Source organism: Apteryx rowi, unplaced genomic scaffold (assembly GCF_003343035.1).
Source record: "Apteryx rowi isolate R43461 unplaced genomic scaffold, aptRow1 scaffold_120, whole genome shotgun sequence".
Taxonomy (NCBI): Eukaryota; Metazoa; Chordata; class Aves; order Apterygiformes; family Apterygidae; genus Apteryx; species Apteryx rowi.
Genome location: NW_020447420.1, coordinates 753,394 through 768,556, shown reverse-complemented (window position 1 = coordinate 768,556; position 15,163 = coordinate 753,394). Strand labels below are relative to the sequence as shown.

Below are 15,163 nucleotides of genomic sequence, written 5' to 3'. Positions count from 1 at the left end.
TCTCAGTTTCTGCATTTGCAGGTGCAATCTACAAGCACAAAATTATCTGTTTTTTTTTTTGCAGTTAGTGGTATGAGGCTAGCAACTGGACAGTACTTACCTGATTTTCAGGCAGCAATCTCAAAGTTAGCCAAGCAAATATTTAGCTATACAAATATAATTTCAGCCACAAAAACAGAGGAACAGAAAAGTTTTCTTTACCTTTGTTTTTGCATGTTTCTGCAGCTGCATGCCTTTTTATGCATTGTTTCTCTGTGCTGAGCATTGCTTATAAAAACACACAGAAGTGCTGATAAGAACACTAACCTGTAAAAGTCTGATTCTCGGGAATGGCTGCAAAGGCTAAGAGACTCCTGGACAGACTACCAACCTGTAAGAAAGGATGTTGCAATAACATCAATATAAAACATTCATATTATCTTAACTATTCCAATTATTAAAATTTCTGTAAAACTCACGAGAATGCTGAAGAACCACGATTCAGGCCTCAGGTCTCTCCTAAACATGCTGACCAACTAGGAAGCTTTCACTCTTTGCTAGAATAGAGGAAGAATTACTAGAAATGCACTGCGGAGATGGAAGCATTCTGCAGAAAGCTGTTTCTCACAGGAACGCTTCTTTGCTCAAAGTCTTGTATCAGAAATGAGAAAATTACTCTCAAATACCTATCCTATGTAGTATGCTATCAAAATAATGCTCTGTTCTTCTTAAGGAACTAAGGGTTCTAGTTTAACATTTGTTTCCAGGATACAGGATAATTTATCACAAATCCTATATAGAAGTGTAACATTAATACACAGACAGGCAAGTTAGTGGAGCCTCTTTATCTGTATCAACTAATTAAAGCCATTTTAATAAAAGCCATCATAAGTTACATTAGTAAGCAGTATCAAATCATAGAAAGTTTTCTAATTTCTTTTAAAGTCCACAGGATTATAGCACCAGTATAGATCCTGCAGAGCAGTAAATCCAGCCTCCTTCCACAATTGGTGCCTTATAATTCAAGTCAGTACCACAGAGTGATTCGGGAGAGCTGCCGAACTTCACAGCTCCACTCGTCAGCCCCCTCAGCACCACCTCTGCAGCAGTAACAGCACCCAATGGAGGGAAATACTGCGTGTAGGGCAGTATAAGATCTAGTTAGGTAACTGCACTGACATTATAAAATCACAGATATAGACATGTAAAGATACAAACATGGAAACTGCCATTGCAATCTCCAATACAAACAAGTCCTAAAGCTGTCTTTCAGCACTGACACTGCTAGCCTTGAGTAATCCCTTTGGTATCAATGGGACTCTCCTGTGCACACAGTAAAAGCACATTATTTAAGTACCGTGCTGCTAAGGGACTAAGGAAGTCAAAGCTGAAGCCTTGACTCAAAGTATTTTCACAAACAGCCTTTCCGAGTTCAGCAGACAGCTGTCAAACAGACAACTATCTCCGAGCCCTCCAGGAAGACATATGTTTGACTCAGTGTTCGTCTGATCTGCAAGCAAAGGAAAGCGAGAAGAGGGAAGTTACCTGGCCAGCCTGCAACCACCGCGCAGCCCAGCGCTCCGCTAACAGAGAGGCGCCCGCAACGCGCCCCGCTCCTCGACCCACGCTAGCAGCGCCAGCTCTGCACTTTTCCACAGAGGTCCCCAACGATGCTACCGCAGGAAATCTGGAACATTATCTTGGCAGAAAAATAAGGCAGTGGAGGAGTTACTAGAGATCCTGCTGGCAGCAAGAGCGTAATATCAGTGTCCACGGGAGTCGGGGGAAGGAGGCTAGCTCCAACAGAGCTCTCTAGCAGCACAAAAAAAAAAAAAAAAAAAGCTGCGCCGGTATGACGAGCAGGAGCAGGGCTGAAAAACAAAGGTCTTGGGTTAGGTACTGACGGGCCTCGCTGGGGAACGGGGCTGCAGCAGCATCACCGCTCCATGTACTCGGCCCGCAGGGCTCCGGACCACCAGCTGCGAGGCAGCGCCGGGCAGCCAGCTCCTTGCTCCGCACGCTGCAGCCCGCACCCCACAGCCACCCAGCGAGCACGCACTGCCGCTGCGTCTCCTCCGTGCTGGACACCCTCGCAGCCCTGCTCGGTTCCGCACGGTTCTGGCTGGGCAGCGCCGGCCCCCTGCCATGGTCAGCCCCCGCCAGCGTCAGCACCGGCCCGGCGGGCACAGAGGCGCTGCTGGACCCCGCGCTGGACCCGCCTTGCAGTCAGGGCAGAGCGGGTGGTGCTTGAACACGGTAGTGATAGGGGCTCTCCCAGAGYGGCACCAGGTTCAGGCATTTCCAGCCCTGCAACCCCCATTCCTGTGTCCCCCCCATCCCTGCATCCCCACCACCCCACACTTCCCATCCTGCATCTCCCACACCCTTATCCTCACAACCCCCACTCCGCATCCCCCACCTTGCATCCACCATCCCTGCAACGCTCACCCCACTTGGCTCATCCTGCATCCCCTATTCCCACATCCCCCATCCTGCTGCCTGGGTCCTGTGCACTGCAAGCTTCAGCTGCAAGGAACTGACACAGTCCCTGAGGATTCTCTCCCTCCCCCCCTCACAATTCCTTCATCTCTTTCCCCCAAAGGGCCACAGGTAGCCAGCTACTACCTGGAGACCCTCCTCCAGGGCACCCCACTCCCACTGCCCCGGCGCGGCAGCTCCAGCCCCCCCAGCCAGCAGAAAGGCACCCGCAATCCGCCCCACTCCTCGACCTGTGTGAGCAGTGCGGTGGGTCTTCCTTCCAGGCAGTCACTTCTCCATGGAGGTTCCTGATGATGCTACCGTCTAACATCGATGTCCTCGGGAATGCAAGTGAAGACAACCAGCTCTACAAGAGCTGTCTATGAGGACAAACAAAAGAGCTGGCCTGATGTGATGAGCAGGGGCAGGACTGAAAAACAGGGAGTCAGACAGGCAGGAGCTCCCCAGGACACTTGCAGCGCGTCCCTGGCACGCTTTCCTCGCAGAGCGGAGACAGCAGCGTTAGTGCTCCGGCATTTCCTCAAGCAGAGGCCCCCGGCGGCCCTGGGGAAGTCCGGGAGGGCGGATTCGAAGGCTTCGGGGCCCAGGCCGCCTCCACAGGGCTGCTGCGCTCTCCACTGCGAGGGGCAGAGCTGCCCTTTTGATTAACGCCCATTCGCTTTTGCTGCAGCAACAGGCACACAGTTCTCACTCCTCCCCTCCAAGCGAATGCTTGAGTCACACCATGGATTCACGGGCAACTGCCTTTTGTTCATCAGGGTCTTCGTCCGGGAATGAAGGCAATTATCACATCCCAGCGCCTCTGCTTGTCACAGTAAATCTCTGGCAGAAGAATGGACCTTTGAGGCAGCTGCTCCGGTCTGCTTAGTCACCGCTGCCAGTTGGGAAAGGGCCTGGCGCACACAGACGGCGGGCCGCATAGCATCGGAGGCTGGCATAGCGCGTGGCACCGCTGCCAGAGGGCTCCGGGACTTGCCGCAGTTTTGCCAAGCCTGGATCCTACTTCCCTCCAAGACAGAGGGAGCAAAAGGCAAGAGGAAGAGCCAAAGTTTAAACCAAGGATCTTCAGATGAAAAGTGGTTTTCAACCTTAGACTTAGGTTTCAGATGGAGCTTGAACTAACAGAGCTCTGAACTGGAAAGAGCTAGAGCTCCCCAGCAGACAGGAAACTATATTCTTTATGCCCATGCCTCAGACAGAATTAAACACCTTTTCCTAACAGCCCTAAATGCAGTTTTCTGGTAGCAATAGATATGGCATCCAGGCCACAGTCTCCAGCATCACCCCTCTTTGCTATAGGCATACAAATTATCCTTTGTGCGCATTCAAGGGGGTGAAGAAAAGCTTCTTGTGCTAAACGAATGTTGCCTGAGTTTCTAACCTTACCTATACAAGTAATTTGGATTTAAATTTGAACTAAATTTCCATAACCACACACTGGACTTAAATAAGACTTCAAACATGCTTTGGCTGGCATCAAGGAAGGCTTTGGCAAGAATGCTTCCCAGGCTTCCCTTTCCTCTCAGGGGAAAGGGGATAGCCAGCAAGCAGAGGGTAATAATTGGCACCTCATCGTCCTTTCGCCTAAAAATCACACCTGGCCTGAAAAGGCCCCAGAATGCAGGTTCCTCAGCTGCCGAGCAAGTCCAGAAAGCAGGGTCCAACGTCTGGCCTGCTAGAAGCTTCCTTGAGATTTCTCAGCTTCCCGGATGATTTCCTGCAGCCACAGGAACACATAGGCACTGCGATCTGTTTGCTCCTTGCTACGGGGGCAGAGTCAGTGCCACCAGTTCAAAGAACTCACCATTGTATCCGCACTGATCCACACAGAGCAAATATTCAAGCCAGTCAGCTGTCTTCCTGAGGCAGTTACTGTTCCTGAAGTCAGCCTTTGTTCCATCAATCTCAAAATAAATTAGAAATAACAGCGTTCTTAGAGTTGAGAGATGTCCATCCAGTGCAAGGAGACCTTGGCAAGAAGAAATAGGGCACTGGGAGAGTAAGGTGGCGAGATCCCGAAGTACTTATAATGCCTGTAAATCTCTCTAACAAGCAGTTGAGCAAAGGGCAAATTGCGCTGTGCGGTTTGGGAGATGCTGTCACTCTGGGTTAGCTTATTTTTAAACTGGTTGCAGTTCTGTTTACATGCAGTCAATTTAAAAAGTCAGGTGCATTTTAGGAAGCACTATCCTTACCAGCTAGTAAACCCTCATCTGCCACCCTCAAGGCACATCTTTCACATAACCCTTGGAAGAGCTTCCCAGCACATGGGCTAGCAACACATTAATCTTTATAAATCAAATATTTGCCAAGTGGAGTAGAAAGCCATGTGTCTAAATAAGATTTATTGAGAAATGGAACAAAGCGATGTGTGTGTCAAAGATCACTAGGTCACGTTGCAAGCCTGTCCCTTGCAGAGTTATCCTTCAAAATAACATTTCCCTAGTCCAGCTGTAGATGTTATCCTACTCCAGCATTTGTTTTTTACCCACTTTTTACTGCATAAAACTGACCCTCTCTCTGACCCAACTCCTCCTTACTGAGTTTAACATCTCCCAAACTTTGAATCAGATTCATTTCTGAGCAGAGACAGTGTTTGCCAAGTGTTGGCTTATGAGGCTTTTCAATGACTGGTAGAAAAGATGCAGACTTACCTCCCTCCCACCGACAGAGTTGTGAAGGTATATTGCATGCCTGCCATATCTCAATTATTTTACAGTTTCACACATCTGAAAACTTCTGAACCTTCTGTTTGGTGCTGACACCACATACTGACAGTGATGCAGATTCTGCAGTTCAAAGATTCCTTGGTATCCTTACTTATGTGCATACGGATGTTTCTCTTTGCTTCTGCAAGGGATACATCTGTCAGTGTCTGGAAGGAACTGAAACCACAGAAGTCTCCATCCTAATAAAACATCCTTAACTGCCTATTTATTATTTCTGAAAGAAGAGTGTATTGGTTATTTTTCGTCTCTTGGTTAATGCTGAGTACTTGAAAAGGGGCAGTTGTGCTGCTTGCAAGTCAAGAGGTAGAAATTTGAGCCTTCAGCTTCCTCTACTTGAGGCACTTTGCGGATGAGCACAGACAGAGCCCAGATGTCCCTCACATGCCAAAATTAAAACTCCAGGCTGCTTCTACATGGCCAAAAAACTTCTGCTTTCTAGTCCTACTAACAAACCCTTCCCACCAAATGCTCTCCACCCCAGCACAAGGGCAGCCTGCAACTTCCACGAATTAAGGTCTGTGGCAGATTTAAGACTGAGAATGGACAGTATACCATCGTGATAGGAACAAGACTAATGGGTTTCTGAATGTGTTCTCAGGCTCTATATTTAACACAACTCTGAAACAGTTACTTTGTGCTAAAGCTCCTCTCCTCTTCCCACACTCCCCAGAGGTTGCAGTGTATAAACAGGAACAGAAGAGCTTGCTGTCACATTAACTCCAGCTGGCCCACTAGGACTGGTTTCTACTCCTGCAGGACCTTCAGGTCAGCTCTGCCAAAAGAGGATTCATCAGTATTCACAAAGCAGTTAGCAAATATTTGGACATCTGTGTTGCAGCAATCCATTCATGGTACAACTTCCCACCATTCCAGCTTACAGGGAGACATCAGTCCAGAACATCCTATGCCTACCTCTCAGAGCAAGCTGTTAACACATGTTATCACCCTCAGATGGATCAAGCTATTGGAAGCAGCAGTGCCTGGAGAAAGCTAGACAATTCTTTCATCCCTTATGGACAAAAGTGCAGTATCACCACCTAACTTCCATGCATACATTACCAAGAAGACTGGTCCATGGCTACACAGCAACCATTAACTGGCCAAGCCAGCTAGTGACACTCATGAAGTGAGGAATTTGCTCTTTGGATCATGGATGCAAATTCACATTCACAGGCCTGCAGGAGAGAGACATGAGGACATGTGTTCAAGCTAATTCTTCAGATTTCTAAACAAGCTTCCTTATTCTGCATACTAAAGGCCTACACTGATTCGCATTTATGGTCAGAGACCTGCATGTTTGGCAATCCCATTATTTGTCTAGTTCTCTCCATTTCCTCTCCCCCATTTCAAATCTGTCACATCAGGCTTGACCAAACTTCCTGATGTTACAAGCTTCACATCAAGAGTCTTGTATGTCAGAGATGTGTACCTCGGGATGGTGAGGGGAGGGGGCACAGGTTCACAGGCAGGAGAGCACTACCTCCCCAAGGGGACAGAGTGATCCAAGTATGTGCGCAGGTTTCAAGAGCCTCTCCATGCTGGCTCATCTCCTCGGACAGCAAGACATACAGTTCACCCTGCAGTCCTTTACTCCAGCAAACTCCCATTACCAGCAACCTGGCCTACCTTCAACGCACAAGTCACACCTGAACTGCTTGCAGATAGAAAGCTGTTCAAGAGCTATGGAATGAATATTTGTGTCTCCTCTACCTGTTTTGTGCCCCTTGCACTGCTGAGAATACAGTTAGGGATCTATCACCAAGGACTTGCAGGCAGAAGTTAGTTTGTGGCGTATGGCACTCGTAAATAACATGCCTGGGAAGATGGAACGGATAGTGAAAAGAAGAGACTTTCCTAATTCACCTCTGTGGCTTTCCTGATGCCTGAGAGTTGGAAGAATTCTTGCGCCAGCAGAAAAAGAGTTTGAGACTTGCTGACCGATTTAGTTTATTCTAATAAAGCTCTCTGTAAAGATTGAGCTGGTCAGCTGCTTCCCTTCTAGTTTCAGTGCAGGTCACAAGCAGCACCTGAGACTACTCCTGTTGCTGCATGGCTTTGGGGGACTTTGAAGGCTTAGTAGTTTGGAAGACTTAAAAATTCAGAGTGCCAGGTATGGAGTATTGCCCAGAGTTTAGAAGTTGCATTAGCTGGGTAAAACATCTATTCCTCAGGCCTTCCACAGATGCTGCTGTTTAGTCCTAGTTAAGCAACACCAAACTCTCACCAGAGCTTCTTTGTGCAGAACCCCTCTCAGCGTTTATTTCCTATGATACCCTGCTGACAACTACAAGATATCTCAGTTTAGAAGAAAGCCTTTCCTCCACACTCTCAGACTCATATTTCTGAGGCCAACGATCCTATCCTATTCCAGTACTATTTTGCTTTTGAGACTTGTTTGCAGAGTTAGCTTTAACCAGAGTTTTATTTGGTTGTTTTGTTTTTTCAAATGCCCAACAGTCTCAGTGAGGTTTGTTTCAACAATCTCTTGTGGACATGCCATGCTTAATCTCACTCGTCCAGGCCCTTCTTATTGTCTGGGATGAAAGCACAACACAGAGCCTCCCCTGCTAATTGCCAGCTTTATGTTTTCCAGTGACAGGTGTATTGTCTGGAGGAACAGACTCAATTGTCTCTCTGCGCAGTAGGGTATCAGCTGCTGATATTAGAGAGCCTTTCAGAGGAGCTTGGGCAAGGCTTGCTATTTAGTGCCATCATTTATAATAAATCCGAGTAACCTAGAAACTTTTAATGGAAAAAATAAGACCTTTGTTATTCATTTTTGTTCAGTTTTTCCTCAAGCTAACTACTCCCAAATCTCCCATCCTCCAACAAGCAAGATAGAGAAATTTGGTGTGTCAAAGAGAAATAGAACCAAATGCCCTAATAACCTTTTTCCATAGTTTTCTAATAAAGGGGTTTTGCTGGCTTAACCAGTCACCCACTACAGATCTACTTTAACCTGTAATCGCAGTTAGCAAAAACTTTAAAGCATTGCTCCTGTACGGTCCATTCTGAAGCAATGGGGCTAGTCAATACACATGGGCTCAGATTCACATACACCACAGTGATATGGTTTACAGCCTCCAGGGATCAGCATATCCCGAGCAACAGGCTTGAAGTAGGGGAGCTCGCTTCCAGGGGACAGTGACTCCGTGCATTCACTTCATCAGGTAAAAAGGGGGCTCTGGTGCTCATGCAGAATGAGGAAAGGCAGCAGCAAAAGAGCTCCTGAGAGATGGGATGAGTAAGAACAAAAACAATATTAGACCCAGATTGCATCTGTCTTTCTTGGTTTTCCACATTAAAGGGTAAAGCTTTCCATACGCGGCTGCTGCATGTCACCAGAACTCCAGCTAGCATTACAGTAACATGCAACCAGAAACTCAACAAGCCATTAAGCAGATGGCCCAAGCTTTTGCTGCGGGAAGCTGGCAATAGAGAAACTGCCTCTCTACTGGACTTATTCACAGCAGTCACAAGAGAAAAGGGACTTTCTCCAAACAACTGGGCATCAGCAATTCTGTCTCAATTTACAGGAATACAGATGTTGAGAAAGAAGAAGTGTTTTGTGTCTGGCTGAGCCTTGGGCTGTCTCTGCAATGCTGGAGCAGTGTCTCGGTCAGACTAGCACAGGCGGGTCCAAGGAAGTTTTCCCTTATTTCTCCTCTCTCCCATACTCTCCTTATTAATCCAATGTGCAACACTGATATGGACATCCAGCAAACAGTGCTGGGCRACCCATGCCTGTGCGCAGGTAGTGCTCCCGGAGCTGGTCGGGACAGCGCTGAGGGAAGCGGCAGCCCCCGAGGCTGCAGTGGCTCCTTGGAGACCTCCCTGCAGTAAGTGCCCTTGCCCAGCAAAGCAGGCCTACCCCCACACAAAAGCCCTTTAAATATCTTATGGCTATTTATACAAAGCTACAGTAAGCAGTAAGAAGAGCAATCATGGCTTCAATGATTTAAAAAGGATGCAAGGCCTAACTTCCACTAGGTACAGAGTGCAGCTTCTTCTCAGAGCCAGATAATTAATCCTGTGAGGCTGCTGTGATCAGTTCAGGATATGATCAGCTGCCTTCAGTATCTGAGTTACTATCAGTTTTTCTTCTAGAAGAGTCAGTAGTTCCTACTGTGATCCCAGAGAAGGCAGAAGTATTTTGGGTCCTGCAAAGATGAAACACAGACCTAACTCCAAAGTGGTATTGTGGGTTTATTATTTCTTCCCATTCTGAGACAATCAGACATTTCTCTACTCATCAGCTTTTCCCATCCTTATCAGAATCACAGTATTAAACCAGATTCCTGCCATAGGGATACTAGGAATAAAGGCTAAACACGGATATTTTAGGCTACAAATTACAGGCCACAGGATTATAAAATAGGCTCAGGTGTTATGATAGAAACTCTGCATGTCACTTTAAAGCTCAGGTAGGAGACAGCCATCACTTCCAAAGCTACTCTGGTTCTCCCTGCCCAACAAGGAATGAAGCAGTAGTACTTTGAAATGAAATCACAGAGAAAACTGAAAATACACAGGGAGCATAATTGCTCCCTGAAGAATAAGTCACTTTTCAGATTAGGCCAACTCCTTCCATCTCTTTTGAGTGCAATATGGGTGATCACTTGGTTTTCTAGCCCAGTGTCATCTTTGCAGGACTCACCTGCTTTCTGCAAGACAGAGGAAATAACGTAGCAATCTAGTTACAGATCCACATTTATATTGCAAAGTGAGAATCTGCACATAAGGCATTCTTAAAGCGCAAAAGACCTCAGTCTAGCATCTCACTCATTCTTAACTAAGAGACTCCCTTCACTCTTCCCTGTCCATTCCTGACTTATTTTAGTCTGAGTGTGAAATTTTGAAGACACCTAGCCCACTAGAGGGCACTAATAATCTCAGACAGAAACAAGCAGAGCATGTAAAGTTGTAGGCTGTGATCCCTACAAGCAGGCAAGAATAGCAGCATGTGCAGCAGATTGTTTTCCAACAGTCAACAGTTACCTACTCTGATGTAGTTGTGTTAATGTGGAAGTTCAGTGCACCTGACTGCCTGGCCCTCCATCACCCTAGTTTAAGATTCAGTCCTGCATTGCTCAGAATTCCCACTGTATTTTTTTTTTTCCCTTCTCCCCTCACTCACATTTAGTGGTATTCCCCTACTATAAAGTAGGTTAAACACTACAGCCTCTACCTGCTGCTCCAAGTCTGCAAATGCAAACACTTAAAGGTTACCAACACCCACTGCTGGAAGTTTAGCATGTCTTATTACAACTGTGTATCTGGAGTTGTGTTCAGTCAACTCAGATGCACGTTCACAGTCCAGATGGAAACTTCCCCACTTCACATCCTCTTCAATGAAACGTTGCAGCATCTCAGAGAGCAGCACAGAGACCTCTTCTTACCTGAAAGTCTCTTCCTCCTCCTCCAACTCGTGTAGTTTTGCCAGCTTCTTCTGCCAAAACCTAAATAAAACCAAAAACTTATTCCAACACTACTAGCAGAAGGACTTTTGCAATTATCAACAGAACACTAGAAATCCAGGCACTTCTCCTAAACAGTAGTGACAAGTGATAGACAGTAACATAATGACTTGAGTATCATAATGCTAGAAAATAGCATAAGATCAGCATTTGACGTTCTCAGGTTTCTAGTATTCTAAAGCATTTAGCTGAAAGCAAGCAAAGGCTGCCCCATGTACTTCATTTGTTCCCCCCCCATCCCAGAGGAAGATCATTTATTCCTTACTTCCATCTCTCTGCCAGCTCCTTTTGCCCATTCAGAAAATTATTCTTTCAGATACTGAAATTCTTGGAAGCTTGCTTCACATTTCAGTGTATCATTTCCTTGACTGCATTGCCTCTCAGCTTCATTCTCTTCTCTCAGTTTCTGAAGTAATGAATACACCCTCCTGGATTTAGGCCAACCTCTATTTCCTGTAATGAGTTTAAACACCTGAAATAAATCTCCTGCTTTCCAAAGCTACTGTTGCACGAGGGAGAAAATCCCCGAGAGATCACATTCTGTCCCCACCTGGGCAAGCATTTGATTACCTTTGTTTTAGCCACAGGTTAACAAAGTTTTAGTCTATCTAGTTCTGATCTTGTCAGAATTGTATTTAAATTCTTCTGACAGATTCTTGGCCTGCAATTTGTTAGCAGATCGTTGTTGAGGCAAGATGTTTGAAATTAAAGTGGCTTTGAACAGGAGAGACACATGGTGCATTTATTCTCCAGTTCAGTGATTATCTCTCTGCCTGGCTCCAGTCCTAATGCAAGTTCACCTTGGGACATTGCGGTAGTTATTGGCTAGTTTGGGAACTAGCAAATGCATTTGTTGGCATATGCACAGGATACAGCCATGACTAGGGTTCAAGCACAATTGCAATATGCGCTTTCAGCTTCTGGACTTTTGCATTGCCCCTGGCCACCTCTGATAAAAAACAGTGACACGCAGGGTTGGTTGACACAGGGCCCCAGTATATTCTGCCACAATTTCTGCAGGCAGACAGACATCAAACACATCAGCTATGCTGTCAGTCTGGACCTCATGCACCTGAGGTACAAGGGTAGCTACTCATAACACAGGAAAACATTTCCTAGGTTTCTCTAATTGACTGTCATTTCACATGCAGGTGCCAGGGGTGATTTGTCACCTTTCATTGTGAAGGGTTGTCGGCACCAGTCCTGTGGCCACAAGCTGCTGGGCACCATGCTCCCATTAGCGCTGTACCKGAATCCTTGTTGACTTTTTTCTCACTGACAATGCTGCAGGCTTGACTGGCACGGTGCAGAGTGCTCGAGATTTTCTCAGTGTGTGCAGCTTTTGGGCTGACTGTGGCTATCAGGATTGTCTGGCTGTCCTTTGAAAACCTTAAACAAACAGGATCAGGTGCCAAGTTATTCCATCAGAGAGAGCTGAGCAATGGCAACCCTCCACCCATCACTCTATCCCCCGTTAAAGAAAGATGGTCCTGTCTAGATCGGCTCAAAAGCCTCATCTGCTGAGACTCTACTTTTTGGAACTCCCTTATCCTAGAGAGCGAAAACGTTTCCACTGATTATTTCCCCTTGTTGTTACCCTAAATAAATAGCGCATTTGTCCTTAACGCTGCAAGAGCAGGTGCAAGCTTTGTAGAGTAAAGTTTTACTGAAGATTTTGTTATCCATTCCAATCTATGCAATGTCTCTTTAAAATAAGATCCAAGAATTCAAGATGTCATTTGGCACTCAGGCACAAAGAAAGCACTAAATACAAAACTGGAAAACCAGGTAGGGTATAAATGCAGACACCAAAATACCTGGAATTTTATAAATTATATACCTATAAACTGTAAAGACATAAAATTCATCTCGAATGCACACCTGTTGAGAAAAACACCAACTTGCCTTGTATCCCCCAAGTGAGTTTTAAAAAAAGGTATTTGAAGTGCTATTTAACTTCTGTCAGATGTCTTGTAGCTTGATAAATTTGGATTGCAATTTTGTTAAGGTTATAAACAGACTTCAGGACTGCTTTAGAAAAATAAAGAGAAAAGTCCACATTCTTCAGGCTTCAGCACACTTCATCTAGGTTAAGATAAGCTCTGAAAAGTATGTAGCTCGATATTTTCAAAGGGGATATTTCAGATAGTGCAAACATCACCTTCCTCATGCTAAACAGAAACTGCTGAACAGATCGTTTGCTGTCTGTCAACAGACTATGCAAGTACTTCTATATATATTGGCCCAGAACCTTAAAAATTAATTTAACTTGGCACTCTTTTCCCCAGTCTTCCTTCTAGTAAATAATTTTAGACTTGCCATGCTGTTCAGAACAGGACCATTGCATTATGTCTCTCCCAATCCCAATCACAGTGCTTATGCCTACCTTAGCAGTCGTGATAAGGTTTGCACTTATGGAAAACACCAATAACCGTCTGTGCATATGGTGGAGGGCCTCAATCCAGAGGCAGAGTTTGCAGTACAAAGGGTGTGAAAAAAAGCTGTGCGAGACCTTCAGAAAATATCCTGTTCTTAAGACCATCAGTTGTACCTGCATAAGCCGGACTGGAAACAGGTATCCTCTGATAGGGTTTACAGGGAGAAACTGAAGCATCGAGCTGAATCTCAGCCAGACATTAGTTGGCAATAGATGGAGCTAGTGGTGCACAAACACAGCTCTGAACGAGGGAAGAGACTTACCTGCACATCTGCAAAAGAGCCAGTCACATACCTGGGAGGATAGGAAAAGACACTATATTACTAGAAGGTAAAACAATAATTGCAGGACATCTGCTTAGTTGTCAAGGACCAAGAGGGAAATAAAGCTGTTGTCCCCTCTAGCTAAAACCTGCTGTTTCTTTTTCCCCAGACTCCCAACCACCAACTGCTCTACAGTTTGTATGCCAATCCAATTCTGACGCCTGTAATTCACCCCAGAGACTGTTTATTTTAACTTTATCAAGTGAAGAGAAAAACAACTGTGTTAGAATAAAAAAAGAGCATCTGGCAGCAGGATATTCTTTCTCTCGGACAGCTTCCCAGCCTAGCCAGCGTACAAGGAAGTGGGATTTTTAGTTACCCAAGGGTTGAAAGAAGGGGGAGAAGAGCATGCAGGTTCTCTGAGTGCTTATCTGATTTTCAAAGGATGGTCTTTTGTAGTCTTTTAGAAGTAGTGGTCCCAGTATATCGCACTCCACATTGAAYCAAGCCGCCAAGCCTCATCTGGGACCTGCAATACACAGAGGCAATGAATACACAGGATGCTCTGACTTAGCCTGTGCCAAAAAAGTCATCTCTGGAATTCTACCAACTTCACAACGAATCCCAGGGAGCCCCAGCCTGCACACATCAGAGCAACAAGGCTTTCTGGAAGTTAACAGAAACCAAAGAGCACTTAGGAAAACAGACGTGTCCATTCCTTTGTTCCAGGTTTCAACATCAGGCTCCTTTTCCTCCTCTTGAGCAGGCAGAGCTGCTTTGAACCATGTCAGCACACTTCTTGGTTAACTGTCAGCCAGGTGTCCTCACTGAGAGCTTGCAAATCACAGGATCTCTGGTTCCCCTAACATAAACTGATTCTTTCATATTTCATGAAGGGCACAAACGAGACTTTCCTGTTAACTGGCAGGGGCTAGTGCGACACTTGGCTCTCCAGCTCCTTCAGCCTGAACACTGCGCATGTCTTTGTGCCACAAGATCGGGACAATCAAGAAAGAGGTTGGGTTTTGTTTTTCTTCCCCATGGCTGGTTTTGTTCTCTCTCATTGTCAAGTGCTTGTGAGCATTGGAGGAAAAAGCAGAGACTGCATAACAGCTTTGACCGCTCACTCCATTTTTGGTTGCATACCGTCACCTGAATAGCACACTGATGGAGAACATTCATTTTTAAATAATTAGGAGGGACACTGGAAACATGCAGATTTGGTTTGGACACATGGGACCCTAGTTTCATTTTTAGGCCATCTGCTAATTGGGTACTGTTCAGACGAGTCTGCAAGATGTTTGATTCACTTCTGCTGTAAGAGCCATTGCTCCTTCTGGAACAAACCCCAGATCTGCCCGTTTCGGCAGTGATGCGTACTCTAACGGTGTTGCGTTCTGAGGATTAAGCAGCTCAAAAAGGAAGACATTTCACTAGGTAAAATGCATGAAGACAGTTTCCTTTGGGCAAGAAGCTAATGCACTACTTATGGCCTTGTTTTGCTCGACAAGAGAGAGGGCATCATACAATTAACATTTAATGTTTGAAACAAGCTACATTTTACTTAGTTCTTTTTAATCAACAAGATTTGTAATTTCAGGCACTTAGGCATTCAGAAAGCAGATTAGAAATGTGGTAGACTTTTGAAAAATCCCACTACATGTCTGCATTGCTTTAATATCCTTTCTTGAGGAGTCACCACAAGCTCTTTTGTCTAAGGATACATTGGGCCATTCTTCTTAAAAGGTCAGTAAGCTGGAGGAAAAGGAAAGCTCAAAT

The 15,163-nt window shown here is 45.6% G+C and overlaps 1 protein-coding gene and 1 long non-coding RNA gene across 2 annotated transcripts in view; both read right to left on the bottom strand.

Annotated features, from left to right (window-relative positions):
• The window catches only part of ADGRD2 (adhesion G protein-coupled receptor D2), a 32,120-nt gene extending 30,559 nt beyond the window's left edge, over positions 1–1,561 (bottom strand). The window contains exons 1-3 of the mRNA XM_026090085.1: positions 1,525–1,561; positions 459–536; positions 307–370 (exon numbers count right to left, since the gene is read on the bottom strand). Coding sequence (XP_025945870.1) covers positions 307–370; positions 459–506 — 112 coding nt within the window. The 5' untranslated portion in view covers positions 507–536; positions 1,525–1,561. The remainder of the gene's footprint in view (positions 1–306; positions 371–458; positions 537–1,524) is intronic.
• A 9,520-nt stretch (positions 1,562–11,081) lies between these two features.
• Positions 11,082–13,887, bottom strand: LOC112977608. The gene is made up of 4 exons (XR_003257566.1): positions 13,764–13,887; positions 13,385–13,415; positions 11,857–12,073; positions 11,082–11,137 (listed from the first exon to the last, which is right to left on the bottom strand). It is a non-coding gene; the product is annotated as an uncharacterized LOC112977608 (long non-coding RNA).
• Positions 13,888–15,163: the final 1,276 nt, after the last annotated feature.